The following is a 21,989-nucleotide window of genomic DNA, read 5'->3' as shown; positions in this document are numbered from 1 at the left end:
CAAAACTACCCTTTGCCTCTGCCCAATGCTTCTTTCCCACATCTTGTCGACCTCCATCTTCTCCTTTCTATGCATTAACCTTTTGAAGGTTAGTATGGAAATCCTCGTGTGGTTTTGTCTAGACTTGACCTTTCTGATGCTTTTCTTTGAGAGACCATTGCTGTGGTCCCACTATTGTTCTTGCTACAGAAGCACTGCAAAGCACAGAAAGCATTTCTGACATTTACTCCTGTGTATTTTGTGACATGAAGAAACTATTAACTGGTTCTTTTGAGTTCTTGACCTACATTCCAGCATATATTTACTTTTGCACATGTTTTATCTTCTTGGGTGACATAGCCGCTTTCTGGAAGATCACAAATTAGATCAAACCGTGGGAACAGAAAACAGTACAAAATTATTTCATTACTGAGTACAGAAAAGGGATGTGGCTTCTGGTAAAGAGAATGCTTTCATAGTTCCTTTTTTATGAAGATTTAATGTGTATTCCTTCCTTAATGAAAAAAAAAAGAAATCCACCCTTCTGCAAGCTGAATCACTGCTCTGGAATTAATGTCATTTGGTCACCACTGTCTTGAGAGAAAATGTCGTATGTCCAGACAATGTACTTAAAAGAACAGCAGATTTTTACCATGCCACTAGGCTGAACTAGCCTAATTTTTTAGTTATTTTTAACGAACGTTATAATTTTTTTGTTTACTTTTCATATAAATAAAAAAAGCTTTTTAAAAAATGAGAAGGAAAGTCTTTTCTGAGAATAAGAGCTGGAATGTGAAACTCAGCTAAATAACCTCCTCTAAAGTAGCAAAACAGAAAAAAAAAGTAGAACTCACCATTAGTTATGTACTTTTATATTTAAAGCCTGCTGACTCTTTCAGTGCTACTCTGTGTTTAAGAATTGAATATCACACAGCTTAAGGCACAACAGAGATGTTTGTTTGATTTGCTTATCAATATTCTAATTAGACAACAGAAGTCCATCTCTTCCTGGTACCATGGTACACTGGTAACCATGTTGTTACCAAATGTCTGAAATATCAGAATAAGGCTCCCCTTTTGGTATCAGTGTGGTGGCAGAAGTTAATGCCAACCCTACACTTGTCAAGATCCAGTAATTAAAGTTCTTAGAGATGCCTCTGCCTGAATTAAGGTTCAAACAAGACCATATGCCAGTGACAATAGTATGGGTTTTATTTGATAGTAAATATGAGAGAGAGAAAGAGAAAAATAGAAAGAAAGAAAATAGGTGGGGAGGACAGAAAGAGAGTGACAGGGACAGAATAAGGAAAATATCACCACTCTGTGGATCCCAGCAATGCTCTGTTGATCCTCTCCAGCTGGTCTCTTGGTGGTGAAGGTCCCCCCAAAAGGCATAGAATTCGATGGGTTACTATAGCTTAGGCTAGGTAGGAAAACCCAGGCACCTCCCTGGGGGGGCTGGATGGGGGGAGTTTGCCATTGTCTCTTACAGCAGACTCTAGGTTTGTGCAGTCCTGTGGTGCAAGGCTTCAGGAATGACTCAAGGGGGCACTTCGGGGGGTCTTTCATGGATTATGACACCCCCTCAGCTGCCTCTCACATGAATGTCCCATGGACACAGCCTGTGGGCTTGGGGGTTCTGCAGTTGGGCCAGTTTGTGTAAGGGAGGATGGGTGTTCACTGCCTCTAACCAGAGGTTACACCCCAAACCTCCTCCCCCTCCTGCCTCATTTCGGGGGGGGGAGTCTGTGCAAACCTGGCTTCTGTGGCTGTGGTGTCCCCCACCCCAAAGTCAGCCAGGGAAGAATCTCTGCTGCATTTGGCTTTCTTGTGGATGCATTCCTCTCCTTCCTCCTTGCTTGTTTTTCCCTAGGCCTGAGATGATGAAAGAATGGGTTTTCTCTTTATCTAATCTTAGTGGTTTAACTTACAGTCCAAAGCCCCAGTCAAGTATCCTCAGGGAGGCTTCTTTGGTTTTAGCTTCTTTATACAGTTTTTGTTATAATGAGCAAAACTTTATATCAATGTTTGAGGCATGAATTGTTTCAGTCTCTGACAACACTAAAAATACAGATTCAGAAGATAAATTGGAGATTTTTCAGGCCTATGACACTAAGTGTAAATATCCATTGAAGAAGTAAGATAATAAGTTTTTCTCATTGAAGACCAAGTTTTTCTGCTACACAGAATAAAGGTTGAATGATGGAACACCTTCGCTTCAGGCAGACATGCTGCTCAGTTGCATGATGCATTTCATCCCATTTCATTTGCACTTTCCCACCTATCTCACTGACAGACATTTTGCCAGAAACCTGCTGCTTTTGTTGCCTTAGACCTCAATCAAGGACAGTTTGACCCTATCTAAACTCCTTATCAGATTTCCTGAGGGTTGTACCGTGGTCTGGAATCCTTCACCTGCAGTGGTGGGGGCTGCATGCAGCAGCAATGGCTGGTGCCATCTAGTGAGGAGCTTCTGAATGCTCACTGCAAACTGTTCCAAGGCATCTGTCTTCTGGAAAGTGGTCATTACTACAGTCCTGAAGACACAGAAATAAAGTAACATACTAATATGAGTAACAACCAAGACTGCACAAACTTCAGGATTTTTTCTCTCAGATGATCTTTTTCTCCAGTGGCTAGCATTGGTTGTGTTATGCCCTGTGTATTTGTATTTTCTACCCTTCCATGCATCATTTTGATCTATTCTTCCTAAGTGGAATTACAAAAGTGTTTGAATCCTGCTTAAACAAAACTCTTGAGTTGCTGAGGTGGATGGAACCATTCAAACTACATCATCAGTGTACAACATGATGATGTAAGGTACAGAAATGTTCCAGTTTCTTCTGTGTCATGGTAGATGTTGTACTCATCCGTGTCTGGAGATCTCTGGGGGTCTGTCCATACTGGGCGGCCCAGTGCTGCCAGAAGCAGCTGCTGACTCAAACCACGCGGTGGCAGCAGGTGCTCCATGTGGTCTGCTTTTCTCTGCCTCCCAGCCCAAAGTGGTGCAACCCCATAGGTGAAGTATTTCTGACAAAATGTGCACTTCATGGAGCTGAACCCCAAACCTTTCCCCTAGTATTCCCCTCTAGTACGTTTAATCCATAAACTCCTAGATAACCTCCTGGATTTATGCTCCAGCAGAAATGCCAGGTGATATGCCCATCCTAGTCTGACTCTGTGTGCCACAGCAGGGTTCTTGAGGTTCTTCCTTGTAATTTATATCTTTGGGGGGGGTTGGAGCACTAAGATCATACATTTTTTATTTGGGATCAGTGATTACTTTAGTGCACTACATCCATTAAAATCAGCTGAAAGAATCACAAATTCCCTACATTTACATCCAGTTTTCCACATTTGCCAGCATTATATTTAAAAACTTTTCTGTTTCTTTCTTGTGTGCCTGGGGGGATGACTTTTCCTGGCTTAGCACTTTCAATCAGCTCAAAAGTTGCTCATTTTCCTTATAAATTATTTTATTCCCTGGTGAGTTGCTTTCTGTTCCGCTTGCTGGTCTCACTGAGTAGGAGTGCACTGAGGTCCTTGCTGTCACGTCCTTTCCCCATCTGTTCTTAGAGGGACTGTTCCAGACTACGCGCTCTTACAAAAAATCCCAGCTCCAGCTTGTCTGTCATGGTCAGATCACCCTTCCCTCAGGAAATGAACTTGTCCTTTCACCAATGACCTTTTCAAAATGTCAGGAAATTAACCTCCTTTCCTTTTGTCCACTGTTAAAAGAAATGATGGTCTACAAGGCTGGTTTTCGTGTGGGGAATACTGAATCATCACATTCCATGTACCAGAAGCAATTGCAAAATGGCTGTCTGTAATGAAACATGGAGAAATGGGCTTAATGGCTGGGAAGCTCTGTAGAAACTTGGATTCATTCTCCCCTTTATTGCAAATCAACAGTTTTCTCCTATCTTTGTATCTCCACCCTGGTAGGTAGATTTCTCAGCAATTCATGATTTCTGTATTTTAAAACCTTGGTACTGTCATTTATTGCATCTTTGTTTGTATAGCACACCAAACATTTGGTTGCTCTCAAAATTAGCACACCCTCCCCTGTCAATTTTGTTTCCACACTGTAAATTTAACAGTAAATTAAAAGGAAGAAAGTATTGCAACATACCTCTTTCATCTGAGTGATCATAAAAGAACTGAAAATTAAAGTTCAAGCTGCAAAACATGAACATTAAGTACAAATTTAAAAGTCTGATCAGGATCTTCTTACGTCCACTAGTACTTAATTGCAAAATGGAGTTATTAAATTCAGTCACAACCTTGGCAGCATTTTCTTTCATGCATGTCACTGGACAAGTGACAATGTATATATAACATGGCAAATATTTTCTAGGGAGATTTCCTCTAGGCTTTCTAATTTCCAACCTTTGCTCCTCTCTGTAAATAGTTTTTTCACAGTATCTGGGCTGGCCACAAGAGTTTTGCGAGACCTCTTCCAGTCAGCTGAAGTTGCAGGAAGAGCAAAGCAAGGACTGCCTATCTAGGTATATATCCCACATCCTGACATTGGGAGCTTTGTAATTCGACTAAACAGTTGTGGAAGTTTTGTATGAAAAACAACAAAAGGACTTCTTGTTAGTCTTCAAGATATTCCATCAGCCCACTTTTTCCTTTTCTTTTTATGCGCTCTCTCAGAGGTGCTGGCTGTGGCATTCCACACACACTTCAGTGAACCTCTTAGCACTGGCCTGTAACTCCTGTGGTGGGTGGTATGGGGTAATAGTGCCATGCTCTGGATTAGGGAAGAGGTCCAGCTCACCCTAGTGAAATGGGAAGGGCGCTGTGAGCCAGAGCGTGTTCAAGAGGAAGTACTTCATGAGTTTTCTAAAATATGACAAGGATGATATGTTTCCCTAGGCTTGTTTTTTTTGGTTTTTGGGTTTTTTTTAAGACCTGGAAATTTTAAGTCAGGCACAATTTTACAGCTTTGGAGAATTTTCTAGGATTTCCGACCCTCCAGGAGCACAGGCATAGTACCATGTGTGGCATGTGTCACACAGGGGTATTTGTGACTAATAATTGAATCATGCGTTATTTGACTGAACCTTTCAAACTTATTGTCTTTGCTTAAATCTCCCCAGTGACCTTTGCCAAAGAGAGAATGTTCTTAGGTCACTTGCTAATGAAAAGGGGACATACTTGTTCAACAAAAGACCTAAGATAAAGGAAGCAGAGTTAAAGCTGACAAGTCTGAGTTAACAAAGGTTAGCAAAGTTAATTCAGTTAACAAGCCAAGGTACTAATTGGCTGAATAATTACACAAGTATTGTCATGGTATTAAGTATTTCCCTAGCTCTGACTCTAGCCTTGTGTTAAACTAGTCCCATAAGGATCTATTCTCTTGTCTTCATTGCAAATAATATTAAATAACCCATATTCCTCAACAAACAAATGACCAGATAATTATCAGGAAAGCATGGGGAAGGGGTGCTGATGCCCAGCCCTCTTACTTGTTTTCCATTCCTTGTTTATTTCTTCCTCCACACCAGATAGGAAAATGGGACTGCAAGTGGGAGAGTGGTATCTGATGTAGGAATTAGAGAGGTAACCATGTTCCATGGAATATCACCTTTGAACTGTACAGCTCTGCATGGTCCCCATGGAAAGCCAGGCACAGATTTGACAATTCTGAACATAACCAGCCTTTTATCAGAAACCGCAATGAAAAGTTTTACACGTGTTCTGCCTCCAGACAGCCGCCCACTAAAGGGGTGTAGAGGGGCACTAACGAGATGGTTTGCTTATCTCAGGAGGATGAGTGGGCTTTGGAATTTGATTTATTTTGGCTTTCGGGTACTCCAGAAATGAAGTGGCATTTTCAGTGCACAGAATCCATGTATTCCTTCCTTTGCAGAAGCAACTGAAACGTTCATTTTCAGAAATTAAATGCAACTGGAGCCAACTCAAATCTCTACAAATGAATTTGAATAGTTTTTCTGTATTCTTTGCAAATGTATGGGACATGTTTCCATCCTTTTTGAACCCTTTTGAAGGTTCCTTTCTAGCTTTGGGTGCATGAGGAAAAACAAACTACCTTAAGCATTTAATGAGGTTTTAAGGCTTTATAGTAAAATTGAAATATTTTTGATTGATATTTGCATAGGAATTTATACTGCTCTATCAAAAGAACCCAAACAAACAAAATGATCACAGACTCCATTTTTTTAATGAAGGAAATTTCTATTTCCCTAAAAAGGCAATTTCATGGGGCATGCTCATATGTATTCTGTCAATTCCTATATACTTAAATTTTGAGCCATAGTAGGTAAGAAAAGTGGAGAAAATGTGACATAAGAAAGAACTTCTTTTTCCTGATCTTGGGACTCATACTGAAAAATTCTGGTTCAGATTTAAGTCATTATTCTAGTGCTTTTAATCAGCATCTTTCCACTTGAGTCAGGCAACTTGGAAAATATGTCTACTGTGATCTGCACCTCCACAGAGTAACTTTTGGAGATTCACTGTGTTCTAAGAAAACTAAAAACTAGTGCTGTGGAGGTAGATGCATCTGTAGTAGCTAGCTGTGCCTGGGCATAAGGAAATGAGCAGCTGCTTGTTCAGATGCATATGCCTCCTACCAATGTGAGTTCTTTTATGTTTTAGATGTATTCACGTAATCTTTGTTCCTTCTCAGTTTGTTAATCTGAAAAGACATTGGCCTCCTAGCACCTAATAACCCACATGAGCAGATTTGGTTTAAAAGTAGGGATGCTATATAAAGTCAGGTTTGGTTGTAAGCAGAGGGAATTCTCTTTCACACTGGCAGCTCAAACACTTAAATTCATGGCATCCTTTGGCAGTGCTCCTGAACCATCAGTCTTGTCAAATCAATCACAACAGTAGAGCAAAAGAGCCATACTGTACGAGATCCATCCTGGTGGCTTGTCCCAAGGAACTCCATGTAATTCAGCCTTCATATTGGCTCATTCCTAGTCTTCTTCCAAAAAAAAAGACTTGTACTGAGTTCTGTACTTGGTTTGGCTGTGTCAGCTTCTCAATATGATATCATACAATAAGATTTAAAATACAAAACCTACCCCAAGTGTTTTGACAACCATTTTACGTGAAAGCAGTGTGGAAAATTGATGTGTTGTTAAAGCTACAAGTAAGCTGTGTTTCAGTCATAGTGTTGTTTTGGGGTATGTGGTATGAAGACAGCTATAGCACAGATAAATTTTTATTTTAGATAGTTGTTGACTATGAAGTTTTTAAAGTATATCACAAATGAGACTATGAGACTAAAATAAATTTGCCTAATATCAGTAAGGCATTGCTCAGCATCTCTGCTACAACTTCCCGGTCCAAAGAAATTAGGATATCTTCAGGTTCATTTTTTCAAGTACCCACACTGCCCTCTTTCCACCTCAATGGCATTAAAGAAGTTGTATTCTTGAACAGGAATTACATTCATCTTCTAGCTCTTTCTTTGAAGGCATGGGCAAGACTGTAAGTATTTTATACTAAAACAAGGTAGTATTTTTTTATCAGCTTTTTTGTATAAATATGTATGTGTTTGTTCATGGTTTGCTTTAGTTCTTCTTTTGTGAGATACTGATGCTGTTGCAGCCTGGTCTGTGAAGAAAATCTAATTGCATTTTAAAAACAACTTTCATTAGATTTGACTTTTAATTTGAATGTTTTGATAAATGGTGCTTTGCCCCATTTAAAGCATATTTCTCCAGAAAAGATTGCAGCAATTTAGTATTAATGTCATTAGTGCAGTGAGTACATGTAAAACATATGTGCCTTCAGTGACGCTACATCTGGAATGATATTCAAATACTTCAGTTCACAGATCTCAGACATACTGTCACAATCCATTACTTAAACCACCATTGTGTCGTTTCAAATTTGTTTTTTCCCCTTTTGAGCCTTGGGATGCTGGCAGCCAACAGGGATTATTTTTGAACAATGGTTGAAGTGGCCTGAAGAGCCGAACCAGCACTGGAAGGGAGAATGACTGGGGAGCCCTGTGTGCAACTCTTCAACCTGTGAGGATCCATGCATGTCCAATCATTTTCAGGCTCCATTGCTGAATAGAAATATCATCACTAAAGGGGCAGAAATTCCTGCCGTTAAATATCAGACTCCACTTGTAATAAATACGGCCAATAAACAAATTTCACAGTTAAGCATATTTTACTTGTTTGGAGCATCATACGTTGTATTGTAGGAGAATCACTCTTGAGAAACCTCCTTCCAAAGAAAACATTTTTTTTGTAGAGTGGCCATAAATACTGAAGTAGTGAATATTGATTTGAATGCTAATACCAATGTGTTAATTTTGTGACCACATGTGCAATGTAGTCACTGCTGCTGGAGTTTCTCTGTGTGGTGTTTCCAGATGATTTTTATCAAAGAGCTTGGCCTACTGGGAAGGAAAGAAATTCTGTGTTTATTTTTTGTTGGAGAGATTGACTCCATTGCAGCAGTGATAACTTACCCAGCTTCATGCATCAAAACTGTTCCTATGTAAATGCTGTTTTCTTGTTTTTATCAGGGCCAGCCAGGACTTCTTGGATCACAGGGATTCACTGGACCACCAGGATTGATGGGGATCCCAGGAGTGCAAGGTCCCAAAGGCCACAAAGGTGAAAGAGGATACCCGGGAATAACTGGACCCAAAGGAGAAGTGGTAACTTTTGAATATCAAATGCTTTAGCTAATAAGCAAAATGCTGGGCAGAACATCATTTTAATTGTGCTGTTTCACTCTAGGGACAAAGAGGAGTCACTGGATTCCCCGGGGCAGATGGCATTCCTGTAAGTAGCAGGTTACTTCATCTTTAAGAAATCACCAACTGCAAATATTGCAGGCTAGCTTAAAGCCTTTGTAATTTAATTAAAATGTCTGGCTTAAATTCTACATCAGCCACGTACACACTCTTCAGCTAAGGCCATTTGCTGAAGTGAGTGGAACTACAGATACACAACAAAAGAGCAGAATCTGTGCTCCATCTCATTCCCTCAGGTAATTAAGGTCCATTTGCTTTGTCCTACGGAGAAATCCCCTTGTAAAAGGGGCAGAAAAGGATAGACATTTCCTGTGTCTCTGGAGGTTACCCAGCTATGTTCTTTTGTAGGAAAGACCTGTGACATAAGTGCTTCACAACTCTTAAGCTTGTGAACGAAGGACACGAGTGGGTCATTCCTATTTTTTTCTGATTTGGAAAGTGTGTATAAAGACCAGTGATTTTAAGAATACTAACTATGGTTAATTTGCTTTATAGAGCATATGGCATGCTTGAGATTGTCATTAAAAACTTCTTGAGCACTAAACAGTGTAAAACTTTGAACAAATTGACCAGGTCCATGAAACTGAAACACTCAAAGAGGAAAACCGGGTAAAGTTCACAGCACAGTATTTTCCCAGCCTACACTTCTTTACATCTTGTGTCATAAAATAACAAAGAAATCTGAGTCACTGGAATCCCTGGACAGAGTTCCCAGGCTTGGGTTTCCTTTGTAGTGCTCCCTGACACCAGGGCCCTGCTTTGCAGCCCACGCATCCACATCCACTCTGCTTTTACCCTCTTTTGTTTCTAGAAGAGCTTCCTATCAAGTTTCAGGGATTTCTCTCTCACAATCTTCCTTGTCTCCCTCTTTCTCACTCTTAAAGGAAAAAAAGAAAACCATATTTGCCATTTCTATTAACACTCCTGAGCCAAGGATCTTGTTAATCTCACTGCATCATGCTGAGTTTCTTTCTAAGCACTGTAACATCGTGGGAAGCTGAGTAAATTGCTCCCCTGTGAAGCCTGGTGTTGCTATAGCTGGACTGCTTCTCTTACCTGGGCATGTATTCTTTTTCAGCCCTGCCTCCCTGGCCTCTGCACATTGCCTTGTGAGGGATAAATACCTTCAGACAGTACTTGAACTTGCATTTTCATTGTGTCCTCTCTTCAAGCTCCCCTGCCCTTCAAGCACCCTTACATTTCCCAACCAGTTTTTTCAGGCCAAGTCTTAACACTGACCATGGGAAGGCAGGTTGATAGATACCTGAACAAACCACAATGGCACGGTGCTAGGATGTGGGGCTGGGAGCCAAGAGAGAAGGGTGACAAGACTGAATCTCTTCTGGGATGAGGAGTGCCAGTATTTGGTGAAGCTGAGTAAGGACATGGACATTCTTCTGTTTTTTCTAAGCAATGGAGCAAAAGCAAAGAGAAAACTCTTGCTATAGATAAAGAAGGGACAAATGTTTTATGTTAGTTTCTGGGTTTTGTAACTGAGCCTGCTGGAAGAAAGAGCTGCTCAAGGGAAGATTTGCTTCTCATCAGCCTCAGTGCAAACCAGAAGCAACAGCAATTAAGGTGATCTGGGAACAGCAGTGAAAATCCAGTTTGAGACAAGAGTAGCTTTTCAGAGGCTGTGTGTCAAGGTCTTGGAGTGCCCCCAGCTCCCTAACTTTGAGCCGTGCTGTTTTCTTCCATATTCACAGCCTCATCATGACACTCAATCTAGCTCCAACAGCATCTTTGACTTTTTTCCTGGCTTGGAAGCTGTTCAAAGTCAGTGAGGAGCCGTTCTTGCCACTCTTCCAGTGTGAAGAACTGAAATGCTTAACAATCCCAGTTCCTGGTGGATCCCTCACAGCAGCCTCATCTGGCTTAGTTCTCTGCATAACAGAGCCTGCATTGAACATAGCTTTCTTACCCTTTCTGAAAGGTCCTTCACTACTCGTTTTTTCATGCTGTCTGGGGCATCTGGTTCAAGCTGCAGCTATATTAAAAAAAGGCACTGTCTGTTTCTGTCTTTGAAAATCCTAGTTTCCCATGGATCCAAGCCTTGGGCTTAATGTGAGAATGTCTAAATACTTCGTGACTAGAGGAAAAGGAAAACTAGAAACAGATGGATAGATAAACACTTATTTTTTTCCTCAACAGGGTCATCCAGGGCAGCCAGGACCAAGGGGGAAACCAGGTCATGATGGCTGTAATGGGACAACAGGTGACCCTGGTGACTCAGGAACTCCCGGACGCTCTGGTTTCCCTGGTAGCATTGTAAGTAGCTGGCAGTGAGTACGTGAAGCTAAGAACATTGCTGGAGTGAGTTTCGTTCACATGTGGGTTGGAAGTTAATGGGACATATCTTAATGAAGGGAATGTGGGGCTTTTTGGCCCAGCAGAGCATTTGTGCAGACTCAGCATGGACACACTGCGCTGTGTTTAGTCATTGAATTGCAGCCAGGGCCAGAAGGTCTGCTCAGAGCTATACCTCTCATACAGGTCTTGGCAGAGAGATTACTGTAGAAAAACCTGTACAGCTTTAATCAACAGCAATAAAACAATATTAAACTCACAGCTGCTGATGAAAGTAACTTTTCCTTTCTTGCCCCATGGCCAAAGTATTGGCTTTTCATGATGAGATACACAGGATCATGCTGAGGTGAGCGGTGGGGCTCCTGGATTTACCAGGGGACAGGTCAGCCCTGGGAAGTGCAGCATCAGTTCTAGCTAGGACATGGTTCCCCATAATACCACTCCCAGGTAATGGGGTGTTTCTCCCACAGATTGAGAAATTCATTCTTTTATGTACTGTGAGGGTTTACATCTTTTTTTCTAAACCATAAATTTCCAAAGCTAGGCATAGTCTCTGCCTCTAAACTGCAGTATGTTTATGTATATTTATGAAAACACCAACAAATATTTTTCATTTCACTCTTAGCTGTTTACAAGTTAACATATATTATATGAAACTTAGGGTGTGTTTTGGTTTTTCTGGTCACCTCCAGGGAGTCCAAGGGCCCAAGGGCCAGAAGGGGGAGCCGTACATATTAGCACCGGAGATCTTCAGCCGATACAGGGTACGTCTGTAACTCTCAGCAGTTATTCTTGCCCAGTACAGTTTTTCACACACATGATGGAGAGTACATTTTTCTTATACCCTGATGGACACATCCCAAGAGGCCCACTTTGATTTTGTGTAGGCTTTGAAAGGCAGATTCTGCTTTCTCTGGTTGCAGCAAAGTTTATCTGATATCCAAGGGAAAAAAATCTCCATTCAGTTATTTCCAGGGAAAGTCAGCCTGTAGGTGGATTGCAAAGGCACTGTAGATGATGTAGGTCAAGTATTCCCCTCTTTATTCAATGACTACCTTTGTATCATGCATGGCAAAATCCTTCCTTTGCCATAGTTTTGTCCATTTAGTGATTCTGGTTACTATTAGCACCTTTTCTGTAAAATCTTCATGCAAGTGTTTGACTGACTTAGGGTAAAATATCCTTCAATATTTTATTTATTTATTTATTTAGTGAACCTCAAGTATTCCAGTGGGTGCTTTTACTGTGTCTAATCCTTAAAACTTATTTTGTAATCACTTGCAGCTTTTTCTCATATACATATATAATCTTGCATAATTTGAAGGTATGAGAAGGAGATAAGATTACATATGCAGAGTATAAATTGTGGCTGATATAAAAGCTACAGCTGAGCTATACTCAGCACAGAAGGGATCTGCTGACATTGTTTATGTGTGTTTTGTGTCAGTAGTACGTGCCAAAATAGGTATTTCTCTTGACATATTTGTAAGTTGCCTGTATTTTTTAATGGAATTCTCTTTTCCTTTTAGAAAATCTTCAGATCTGCACTTGTTAGCAATCAGGAATGATTAAGGAATGATTAAGTAATGTTTAAGAAATGCTCAACTACATTTTGGCCAAGGATGGATAGTGACACCTGTATTCATTTCAGAAAGTATTTGGTTCCACAAATTATTCTGTTAACTAAACTCAAATTAACTAGGTAGTTAAGATGCTACTCAAAGTGATTGAAGGTGTTTGGACTGAATAACACATTATTTATGTGTGTTGAAACGTCTTTGGGCTAGAACATTTTTGGATCTAATTTCCAAAAACATTTCAGCATGTACTGAAGTTAAAATATGTGGTCACTGAAAACAGTATGTTCCAAATGCTTTTAGTGACTCAGAAGAGAATCAAAATGACTCAGTAATTCCCATGCAACTCACAAAATGAGCTTGGGCATTTCAGCTAAGGTTATAGTCCTAATTAAGCCACTGGTTAGATAGGATTTTTCAACAAAAAAATTCAGTGTGGTCTGTTGTATCATTCAGCCTTGTAGTTTGGGTCCCTAACTTCACTAGCCAACTTTGTACTCTGCTACTCTATTGCATGCAACTACACCATATATAGAAAGCATGAGATCTGTGTGGCCCAAATTCAGTTATCTCAGCATCTCTTTGGAATGCGTCTGTATGGAAGGGTTCGAGTAGCATCATATGCTATAATTAGTTGTTTGAATGAGAAAAAAATCAATGAGTGATAAAAATATTTTATTCAATTTTGTATATAGAAGTTATTGCATTTTTTACTTCTTGTTGTTTGTTGTTTGTTTTTTTTTTAGGGAGATCCTGGGGATTCAGGGTTCATTGGTTTTCCAGTAAGTAGTGTTACAGTGGATGTGATGAAATGTCAACGGTAACTAATATCAGAACAACATTAATTGATAGTTGGTGGGCTTTTTTATTTAAAGGGACCTCCAGGTACGCTGGGTATTCAAGGACCTGTTGGTCCAAGAGGACAGCAAGGAAGACCAGTAAGTACATTTAAATTATGTTCTCTAGAAAATTAACCAAACAGAAGAATTATGTTCCATTATGTTGGATTGTAACCTAGGGTTACAAGAAGGTGTCAATGCACATAAAACCTTTTAAAAAGCACTGTGAGACACTGAGGGATGAATGTTGCAGAAAGAGGTATAGGTTTTTTTGCCCTGTGCTGTCAAAGGCTTTTGATTTAGGTTGTATTTTTTTAACCTCCTTGGAACATCTCCCTACATCGGAAATATCATGATTTGAATATGTTATCTTTTCTGCTCATAAAGGATATGTATGTTAGCTCTCCACACTTCCCACAGGAGATTGAATAGTATTTAGAATGCAATCTTATTCTTGAACTACTTTTCAGTAATTTTTTTCCAAAATCATCATTTACAGCATTGATGTTGACAACTGTTGCAGTATAGTTCTTTGAGAATATTGTGTTCTCTCCAGATACCATTTTATATATTTCTTATTTCCATGGTTAATAGTTTTGCTGGTGAGAAGCAGATATTCAAATTCAATATATTTCATTTTCTTAAAGCTTTTTTTATTTTCCTGTAATGCAACTTTGTAGCATTTTCTTTTCTTCGTTTTGTCAGAATTCACTTTGGACCTGCTTTGCATTCCTGATCTGAGGGGGAGAAATTAATTCAGGGCTTTTCACATACAGCCCCCATAGCTGTTTTAAGGGACATCCCCCACCCACTCCCTACCCCCCCAAAAAAAAATCAAACTAAACAAAAAAAGCCCTAAATCCATAGCATGCTAAGCTGTTCAAAGTTAATTTTCTGCACTGGCCTGTTTCATCACCTGGAACATACTTCACCTTTTCTTCCTCCACTGGTTCTCCTGAAGGGAAAACAGTCCTTTATTTACTCTTGCTTTAGAGCAAACCCACAGAAGTTCACGAGCTTCACACAGGAGCCCAGCCTGCAATGACTCATATTCCCAGAGCTCTTTCTTGGATGTTAGGAGTGCTATGAACCATACGTTTTCTGAGCCCCACAATTACATCCCTCTGGTTACCATATCGGCAACATCTCTTGAGCAAAATACATCCAACTTTATTTACTGCCTCTGAAGCTGTGACTCACCTGTGAGAGAGACCTGGGAGCATTTCACAGGTCTGAGAGGCCTGTGGTAGTTCAACCCCCTTACACACCAATACAGTACCAAGACTGCAGCCCAGTGAAGCACTTGAAGATGTGCTTAACTTCAGGTATGAGCTTAAAATGTTACTTAGTCAGAATCCAAAACACAAGTTCTTATTAGTTGAAAAATGGGTTTTCACTAGATCTAGGCTGGGTAACTGCCATTATGTTCAGAAGGATTATGATGTGATTTAGGAAGGTATTTTTCAGAACAGTCAATACAGCTAATATAGTAAGAATAGCACATGAGATGCTGAGGAATACACTGCCTACTAAGTATAAACTTAGGTTTCAGACAGAAAGGAACTAACCTCCTGCATGCATCGGTTAGAAAGCAACGAGTAACTTGCTGTCCCCTATTGTGCTTCCTCAGGGACCACCAGGACCCCCAGGGCCCCAAGGACCACAAGTAAGTCTTTGTGTCAGAGTTGTTAATGTTGATTTTGCGTTGCTGAGGTTTATCCAAAACCTACTTGAAGGCGGTAAAAGAAAGAACCATGGGCTGCACGAAAGACTGTGTAGCACAAGACTTTCTGTGTTGGCTGCATACCATGGGAAGTTAATCTTACACTGGGATCGCCTACCCTGAAAAGATTAAACCAGTTCTAGAGCCAGATTTAATTTGCTACTGTAGTCACAGTAGCTTCCCATGAACAGAGAATCCTTGCAGTCTTCACAATATTCAATTTTATCTCCATGGAAAAAACATACGAGCTCATTGTTCCAGCCCATTTAGGTGTTTTTATTTAGCATTCAAGGCTATTAAAAACATTGTAAAGGAAATGCTTAATCTTTTCATGACATTACTCAATGGATGACTCAAAAAAGCACTGGTAGCATGAGATTTTAAATAGTGTTGTCTTTCTAAAAGTTTAGGTCTATAAAAATACTTCTAAGTCTATAAAAATACTTCAAGGTAAACCTAGACTATTATTTGATTGCTGTTCTTCAGTGGTGTCCTACAGACTTGTAAGCCTGAAAAGGCCTTTAAGCATGTTTAAATTTGAATTTTTAATTAGATTAGAGTTGTACACTTGGTAGATATTGACCTATTGTTTTTGCAGGGCAGCAGGGGCCTTGGCTTCTATGGAGAAAAAGGTGAACAGGTAACGGAAAACTAATTAATTAATATCACTACTAAAGGGCAGGTTGATGTTATCTGCTATTTATAAATGATCCTATTTTAAATACTTTCTTCATTTGCAACTGCATTATATAATTATAAGAGAAAAATGAAGTATAGGTCTGAAAGTAATTATAATCTCTATGAGGAACATCATAGCTGAACTAACCCCTTTGTCTGGGTCTCTCTGTGCTCTCATTTACACTGAAACAGAGGTAACACTTCTGAAATCTCTAAAGCCAGGCCACTTTATATAATGCAATGATCTTTGCTGTTATTCTGGAAACACACAGAGCAAGAGCAAGTATTGCTATATGTTAACCCAGCACAAAATTAATTTATCTTGCCATCAACTAATTTGGTATAGTTGTTATATGGTTTAGGACCATACTCCCAGCAGGCACAAATCTGTACTGCTCCTTTCATTGCAGTGTCCTAGACCCTGTGCTGATCAACTGCTTGACCAGCTATTATAGTTGTTAGTAAATGTACCTTCATATTTTTCCTGCAGGGCTCCCCAGGTCCTCCAGGTCCACCTGGGCTTCCTACAAGAGAACTGACGGGTGTCCCCCCTGACAAACACAAGGTAACTAAGAGGGTATTTTTCTAAAGTAAACAAGGAACAAAGAGCTCTGCAGTACCAAAACTAAAATATTGTACAAACATGTTTTAACATATAGAACTTAGGAGACTTCAATATATCAAAAGAGAAATCTGCTGCTTTCACAAACTTCAATCATAAAGTATTTATGGAAACTATAGTGGCTAAAGTAATTCAGAAAGTATTTCTCAGGTTTAAAGGTGCCTTTGGCAAACTTGTTCTTTTTGTTTAAGCATGCAACTACTGGCCATCACTCACATCTCATTTTACAAACAGAAATGCCTGCTGAGAAACCATTACTGTGTTTGTTTTTATAGCTTATCTATGTGATGCAGATATTTATATACTTAGAGTTAAGCCTTATTCATAAGTATTGGTGAAATCCCCAACAGCGAGATGCAGTTTGTTCTCATCTGCTGCTTCTTGCTGGGAGCAGAGGCAGTCATACCCTGTATGTGTATATTCTGTATCAGACACCAACCTCCAGACCAGTAATTTTTCATCCCGTATCTGAAGTTAGAAAGTTTATGTGGCTCATACAATTTCTGCAATAAGATGAGCAAATTGCTACAGTACTGGAAGATCTAAAAATACCTTTAATGCTCTGCAGTCTGCATTAAGTAATACATACATTAAGTAATATATCCCATACATGCTGGGATTTCCATGACTAAGCAGAGACACCCACATGTGAGCTACTTACCTGGAGAGCTGTTATATTCAATGGAGATGTCATCAAGATAGTGAGTGGACTTTAGGCTATGATTCATCTTACCTTAACAGGACCTCTTGATCAAATAATTCATAGATAATCAGTAGGTAAAAATGAAAGAATGTGCATTTATTCATAGGCATTACTTAGGCACTCACCACCCAGACATCTCATGAACAAGCCTGGAAAGAGCTGGGCATTCACATTCCTAGAGACCTTTCCAGAAAAATTATCAAATATTTTTCTAAAAACCAACTTCAAAAACTTCTTATGAAAGCATGCATCTCATATGAGAAGTGTATGAATAAAGAACAGCACAAGAGTAATGTTTTTTCTCTTGATCAGTCATTTTGTGTTGTATAAAAGTTACTGAAATGTAAATGGGAATGCCAAACCTATCTGAATACTTTCTCTTTATTGTTAGGGTGAAAGAGGAGACCCTGGGCCAAGAGGGGAAGCTGGAATTCCAGTAAGTCATGTGGAGAAGAACAAAGACAAATAATAATATTGGAGTTAATACTTGTGCACTGTTCACTGATGTGATGGAATATAGATAGAGAGCAGTATAGATGTGTTCTAAGCAGAGACACCAGTTCTAATGCTTCAGAAAAACTGAACAACTTGATGTGTAATAACTCCACAGCACAATCAGTTGTTCTCTTACTGTTTTACTGAAATAAGATCTTCCCTCACACATTTTTAATTTTAGTTTTAACTATTAATAAATCTCTTTACTTATTCTTCTGATCTATGTTTTAAAATTTCACTATATTTCATTAAATAAGAATATATGAAATATTTTTTCTCATTTTTAGTCTACTCTCCAGCACATACAGACATTTTGTCTCATGGTTTTTTAGATCTGTTGAGTAACTGGGCAGTAATCCCATATGTTGCTGTATTGTGTAAAGCTGTCAACCCAGCTTGACTGAACATGGTTTAGTTATAATTCACAGACAACCTCTAGACTGACTGAATAGCTTTGCCATTGAGTGGTTCCTTTTGACTTCTCAGAGGGCTTTAAAACACAGTCTTTACCAAGCAGGAGTGTCTCACTGAGCATTTTGCAGAGCTTTATTTTCTCAGATGGTCTGGTTAGCAACTCCACAAGGTTATGGGAGAAGGTCACAGTGTGAGCCCTGATGCCCTCCATGTGTGGTTGCTAGCCAGTTCTTCAGCTGCTGGTCATATTTTACACATGTAGGATTGTTTTTTACTCATTAGGAAAACTGTAGATTATATGCTGATGTAGCAAAAGGGGATATGTGTTTCTCCCCCCCCTTTTTTTTGTACAGTAGGGTGGATAGCAGCATGCCTATGTTTGCCAAATAACTCTCTGAAGCTACAGTTTGGGCATAAACTGAGTTGCTTAATTGGTTGTATAGCTGACTGATTACTTTGGCTCTTCTTCAGAGCTGCAGACACAGATGAAATAAAGGAGATGGTAGGAGGGAGACACTGTCTTCTCTGTATTGGCCTGCTCCTGCTATTGTAGTGAAGCAAGCATGTTACACTTAATTTTAAGAACAGCAGTTCTTTCACATGCAGCTATTACTAGATTATCCTCGTGTTACAGTGATGCTTTCTTCCTGTTTAGCTTCCATAACACAGTGTTGCAATTTTTTTGCACATAATGAAGAAATATGTTGAACTGACGTGCAGTCTTTCCTAGGGTGTACTTCTCTTTGCTCCTGAAAAAGGTGAAGAAGGGGTGATGGGCTACCCGGGACAAAGGGTGAGTCACTTATTAAAGGTAGAATTCACTCAGCTGAATGTGTGGATCTGAGCTGAGAATTTGCCTTCTGGAACAGAACACAGATGAACAAACTATAGAAATTATAGTTCTTCAGATCAGTAGGTTTGGCCAGCTCAGAACTGCCTGAAGCAGGAAAGCAAAAAGGCCATTTTGATATGGTGGTGGGAGGAGGCCCCCACGGGACTCACAGGTGTGTCTGTGGACTCACAGGTATGCCAAAGAATGACAAGCTATGCCTCTGCCATCACTGGGAAGCCTTGTGCATCTCTCACCTGAAGCTGTGCTCACTGACCACAGCTGCTGTCCTGGTCCTCACCACAGACTGTGCTTCACTGTTTCCATTTGAGATGTCTGCAGAACACGGTTAACAAACATGAGTCTGACTCCACTTACTTGTGACCCCTCAAACAAAAGTTAATCTAAATGTTTCCTCCTAGCATCTATGACTGCTTGTTTTGGAGCAGTGTTTCTGAAGTGCTTAAATAGAGTGGGAACAGTACCGATAATACATTTTTTTAAAAAATCTCAGTCATCTTTAAAATCTTTATGGTCAATCTAAAATGTATTGATTAAGAGAGAAAAAATCAAATACTGGATTAGATTTTGGACCTGTTCCATTTGCACCATACAAAAATCTAATTGAAAACCTATCTGAAGGGTGATTGTTAGAGTTTAAAGCTGGTAGATTTATTTATTTCAGAGTTTCAAGCTGTTAGATTTATTTTATCTAAGAAATAATAATAGTTGTTTGCTGTGGGGATGTTAGAATGGCATTTTATATCGTTCATTTTATTGTACCTCCATAGGGACTGCCTGGCATCAATGGTTTTCCAGGACTCAGTGGAGAAAGAGTGAGTATTTCATATGAGACTGTTGCTTCTAACACATACGTAGACAATCTGTCTGAAAAATAAACTGTAGAGAACAAATTCTGCCTGCAATTACACTAGCTGTAGTCTAACAAATATCATCTGGGTTCATCCATCATTGTAATTTTGGGTCAGTTATTTTTCTCATCAGTGAGAAAAAAATAATTACCCTATAATTAAAGTCTGGTTTTGCTTAAACTGTGAGCATCTTCTGAGAGCACTGCAGGGGGGTGTCACTTTCATTATTCCCATTACTGTGATTATGATTTCTGTAATTTTCTTCCTACAAGCAGAAACTTTTTTGAATTTGTGCAGATGTGGTTGAGATGTATGGTTATCTTGGATATCACAAAGGGAGAAGAGATGGAAACTGATAAATATACCAGTTAAATCTCTGTCCCCATGGAAACACACCCAAATATTTAAAATAGCATTTTGTCAGACAGAGACTTACTGTTTGGTCTCAGAAAAAGGCTTCTTCAGTCAGCTTTAGAAATCACTTCCATGAGGTAAATAGCTGTGGGATGCATGATTTTTCCATGCTTTGCCATCTTTAGTTGTTTAAAGATTTGTCCTGCCACAAAGGCATAACAATAATAACATGAAACACATGGGATGTGAAAGTACATGAAATCCAAAAAATAACCTTTGCACAGCTATTCAGTCCTGGTGGTGTGGAAGGGAATTGCTGCTAGTAATACATACATGGAGAGGCTGATGCAAAACCCATTAAAGCCCACTGGTTGACCTTAACATGGGTTCATGCTCCAGTCAGATGTGAACAGTGGCTGCCCCTTTTTGAGCATGAATCTTGGCAATAATTTTAGCAGAAGGTTTGGATGGACTGTCATTGTATAATGTGTGTGTGAGATGAGACACCTTACTCTGTGTGCTATTCACAACAACCTCCTTTTTGGGTCTTTTGGAGTGATTTTATTCTTAAGAAAGAAAAAAGGATGGTTAAGTCCTGCTACCGCACAGATGAAGTTGCAGTTAAGTAGGAAGCTGCTGGCTTTGCTTTTAGACCACCAGCTCCACCTAGCGTAAAGAGATTTTACACCTGATAATGGAGAGGCTTCTTTTCTGATGGTGTGATGTACAGTTGCCATTATGGAAACGTCTCTGAAACACGTGGTCAGGTTTGCAGAATCTTGTTAAGAGCTGTGGTACTTGTAGTGCTTCAAAACTGCTTCAAAAGTGACTTACAGAGCTGGTTATTAACATTCAAGTTCTGGGTAAGAATTGTACCCACTGTGAAACTTGAGAGATGCTGAGATTTTAAAAAGCTGACTGATAATCTAATTATAAGTATGAATTATACAAAACTACTGGTTTCAGCAAAATTGTGTTAATTGACATCAGTTGTGGATCTGGCCACTGTTTTCTACTAAAAGCACACCTTTTTAACATCAGTCTCTTTCCAGACTACATGCAGATATTTTCTGTAGAGAGCAAAAGTTGTCGAAGAGCTGAGTAAAGCACACAGAAGAGATGATCTCCTCTGGGTCAGCATTTCTGAAACCTGCACTTTTCTCATGCCAGCAGCTGAAATTCACTCCCGGGTGATAGGATGTGTTACTATGCATGTTTTAGTCCACATGCTATGGATCTCAAACCTTTTAAAAGAATGGAGTGGGTAGGATCTTAAATATTATAACAGTTTCTAGGGTAGGGATGGAAAATTTTCTCAGGGATATGGCATGCCCAGGGGTGGGAGAGTAGAGGGAAGGCACTTTTAGGGCTGCTCCTGAGTTCTTCTCAGCTGTGGAACCCTTCTTCAGCCAAACAGTCTCCAGCCACCTGGAAAAGAGCAGAGCAGACCTGTGCACTTCAGTGCTATTTCACTGCTCCCTGTTTTCCATTCCAGTGAAAATATGTCCACTTGTAATGATTCTGATTAGTTTAATTTTCTTGCAACAGGCTGGTGTGTTTTAGCTGCCTGGCTCATGTGTCTCAGGGTCAACTGGCATGGAGGGGATCCCCTTTCTCCTCCTCCACCCTGCAGCATCCATGGAATGGTGTGAGTGTAGGTGTTCCTTCCATCTGCACCACTGCCAGGGGTGACAGAGCCAGCAGCACAGCAGGTCCCTCTGGCCTTTGGCAAGAGTTAGGCTTGCTCCAAGAGGTGGGACATCAAACCACAAGGAACCTTATTGGTGTTACAGGAATTGCTACAGACCAAATAATTTTAGTCTCTCTCTGATAAAGGAA

At 39.8% G+C, this 21,989-nt stretch overlaps 1 protein-coding gene across 2 annotated transcripts in view; it reads left to right on the top strand.

The window, feature by feature from the left end:
* The window catches only part of COL4A2 (collagen type IV alpha 2 chain), a 145,527-nt gene that overhangs the window by 87,093 nt on the left and 36,445 nt on the right, over window positions 1–21,989 (top strand). For both annotated transcript variants that reach the window (XM_032100568.1, XM_032100566.1), the window contains exons 5-16: window positions 8,504–8,638; window positions 8,721–8,765; window positions 10,889–11,005; window positions 11,737–11,808; window positions 13,368–13,403; window positions 13,497–13,559; window positions 15,091–15,126; window positions 15,782–15,823; window positions 16,352–16,426; window positions 17,578–17,622; window positions 18,826–18,888; window positions 19,716–19,760. In XM_032100568.1, the coding sequence (XP_031956459.1) occupies window positions 8,504–8,638; window positions 8,721–8,765; window positions 10,889–11,005; window positions 11,737–11,808; window positions 13,368–13,403; window positions 13,497–13,559; window positions 15,091–15,126; window positions 15,782–15,823; window positions 16,352–16,426; window positions 17,578–17,622; window positions 18,826–18,888; window positions 19,716–19,760 (774 nt within the window). The remainder of the gene's footprint in view (window positions 1–8,503; window positions 8,639–8,720; window positions 8,766–10,888; window positions 11,006–11,736; window positions 11,809–13,367; window positions 13,404–13,496; window positions 13,560–15,090; window positions 15,127–15,781; window positions 15,824–16,351; window positions 16,427–17,577; window positions 17,623–18,825; window positions 18,889–19,715; window positions 19,761–21,989) is intronic.

The sequence above is a fragment of the Corvus moneduloides genome, chromosome 2 (assembly GCF_009650955.1).
Source record: "Corvus moneduloides isolate bCorMon1 chromosome 2, bCorMon1.pri, whole genome shotgun sequence".
NCBI classification, from domain to species: Eukaryota; Metazoa; Chordata; class Aves; order Passeriformes; family Corvidae; genus Corvus; species Corvus moneduloides.
The sequence above is the reverse complement of the archived record's forward strand: the minus strand, read 5'-3'. Positions and strand labels throughout refer to the sequence as shown.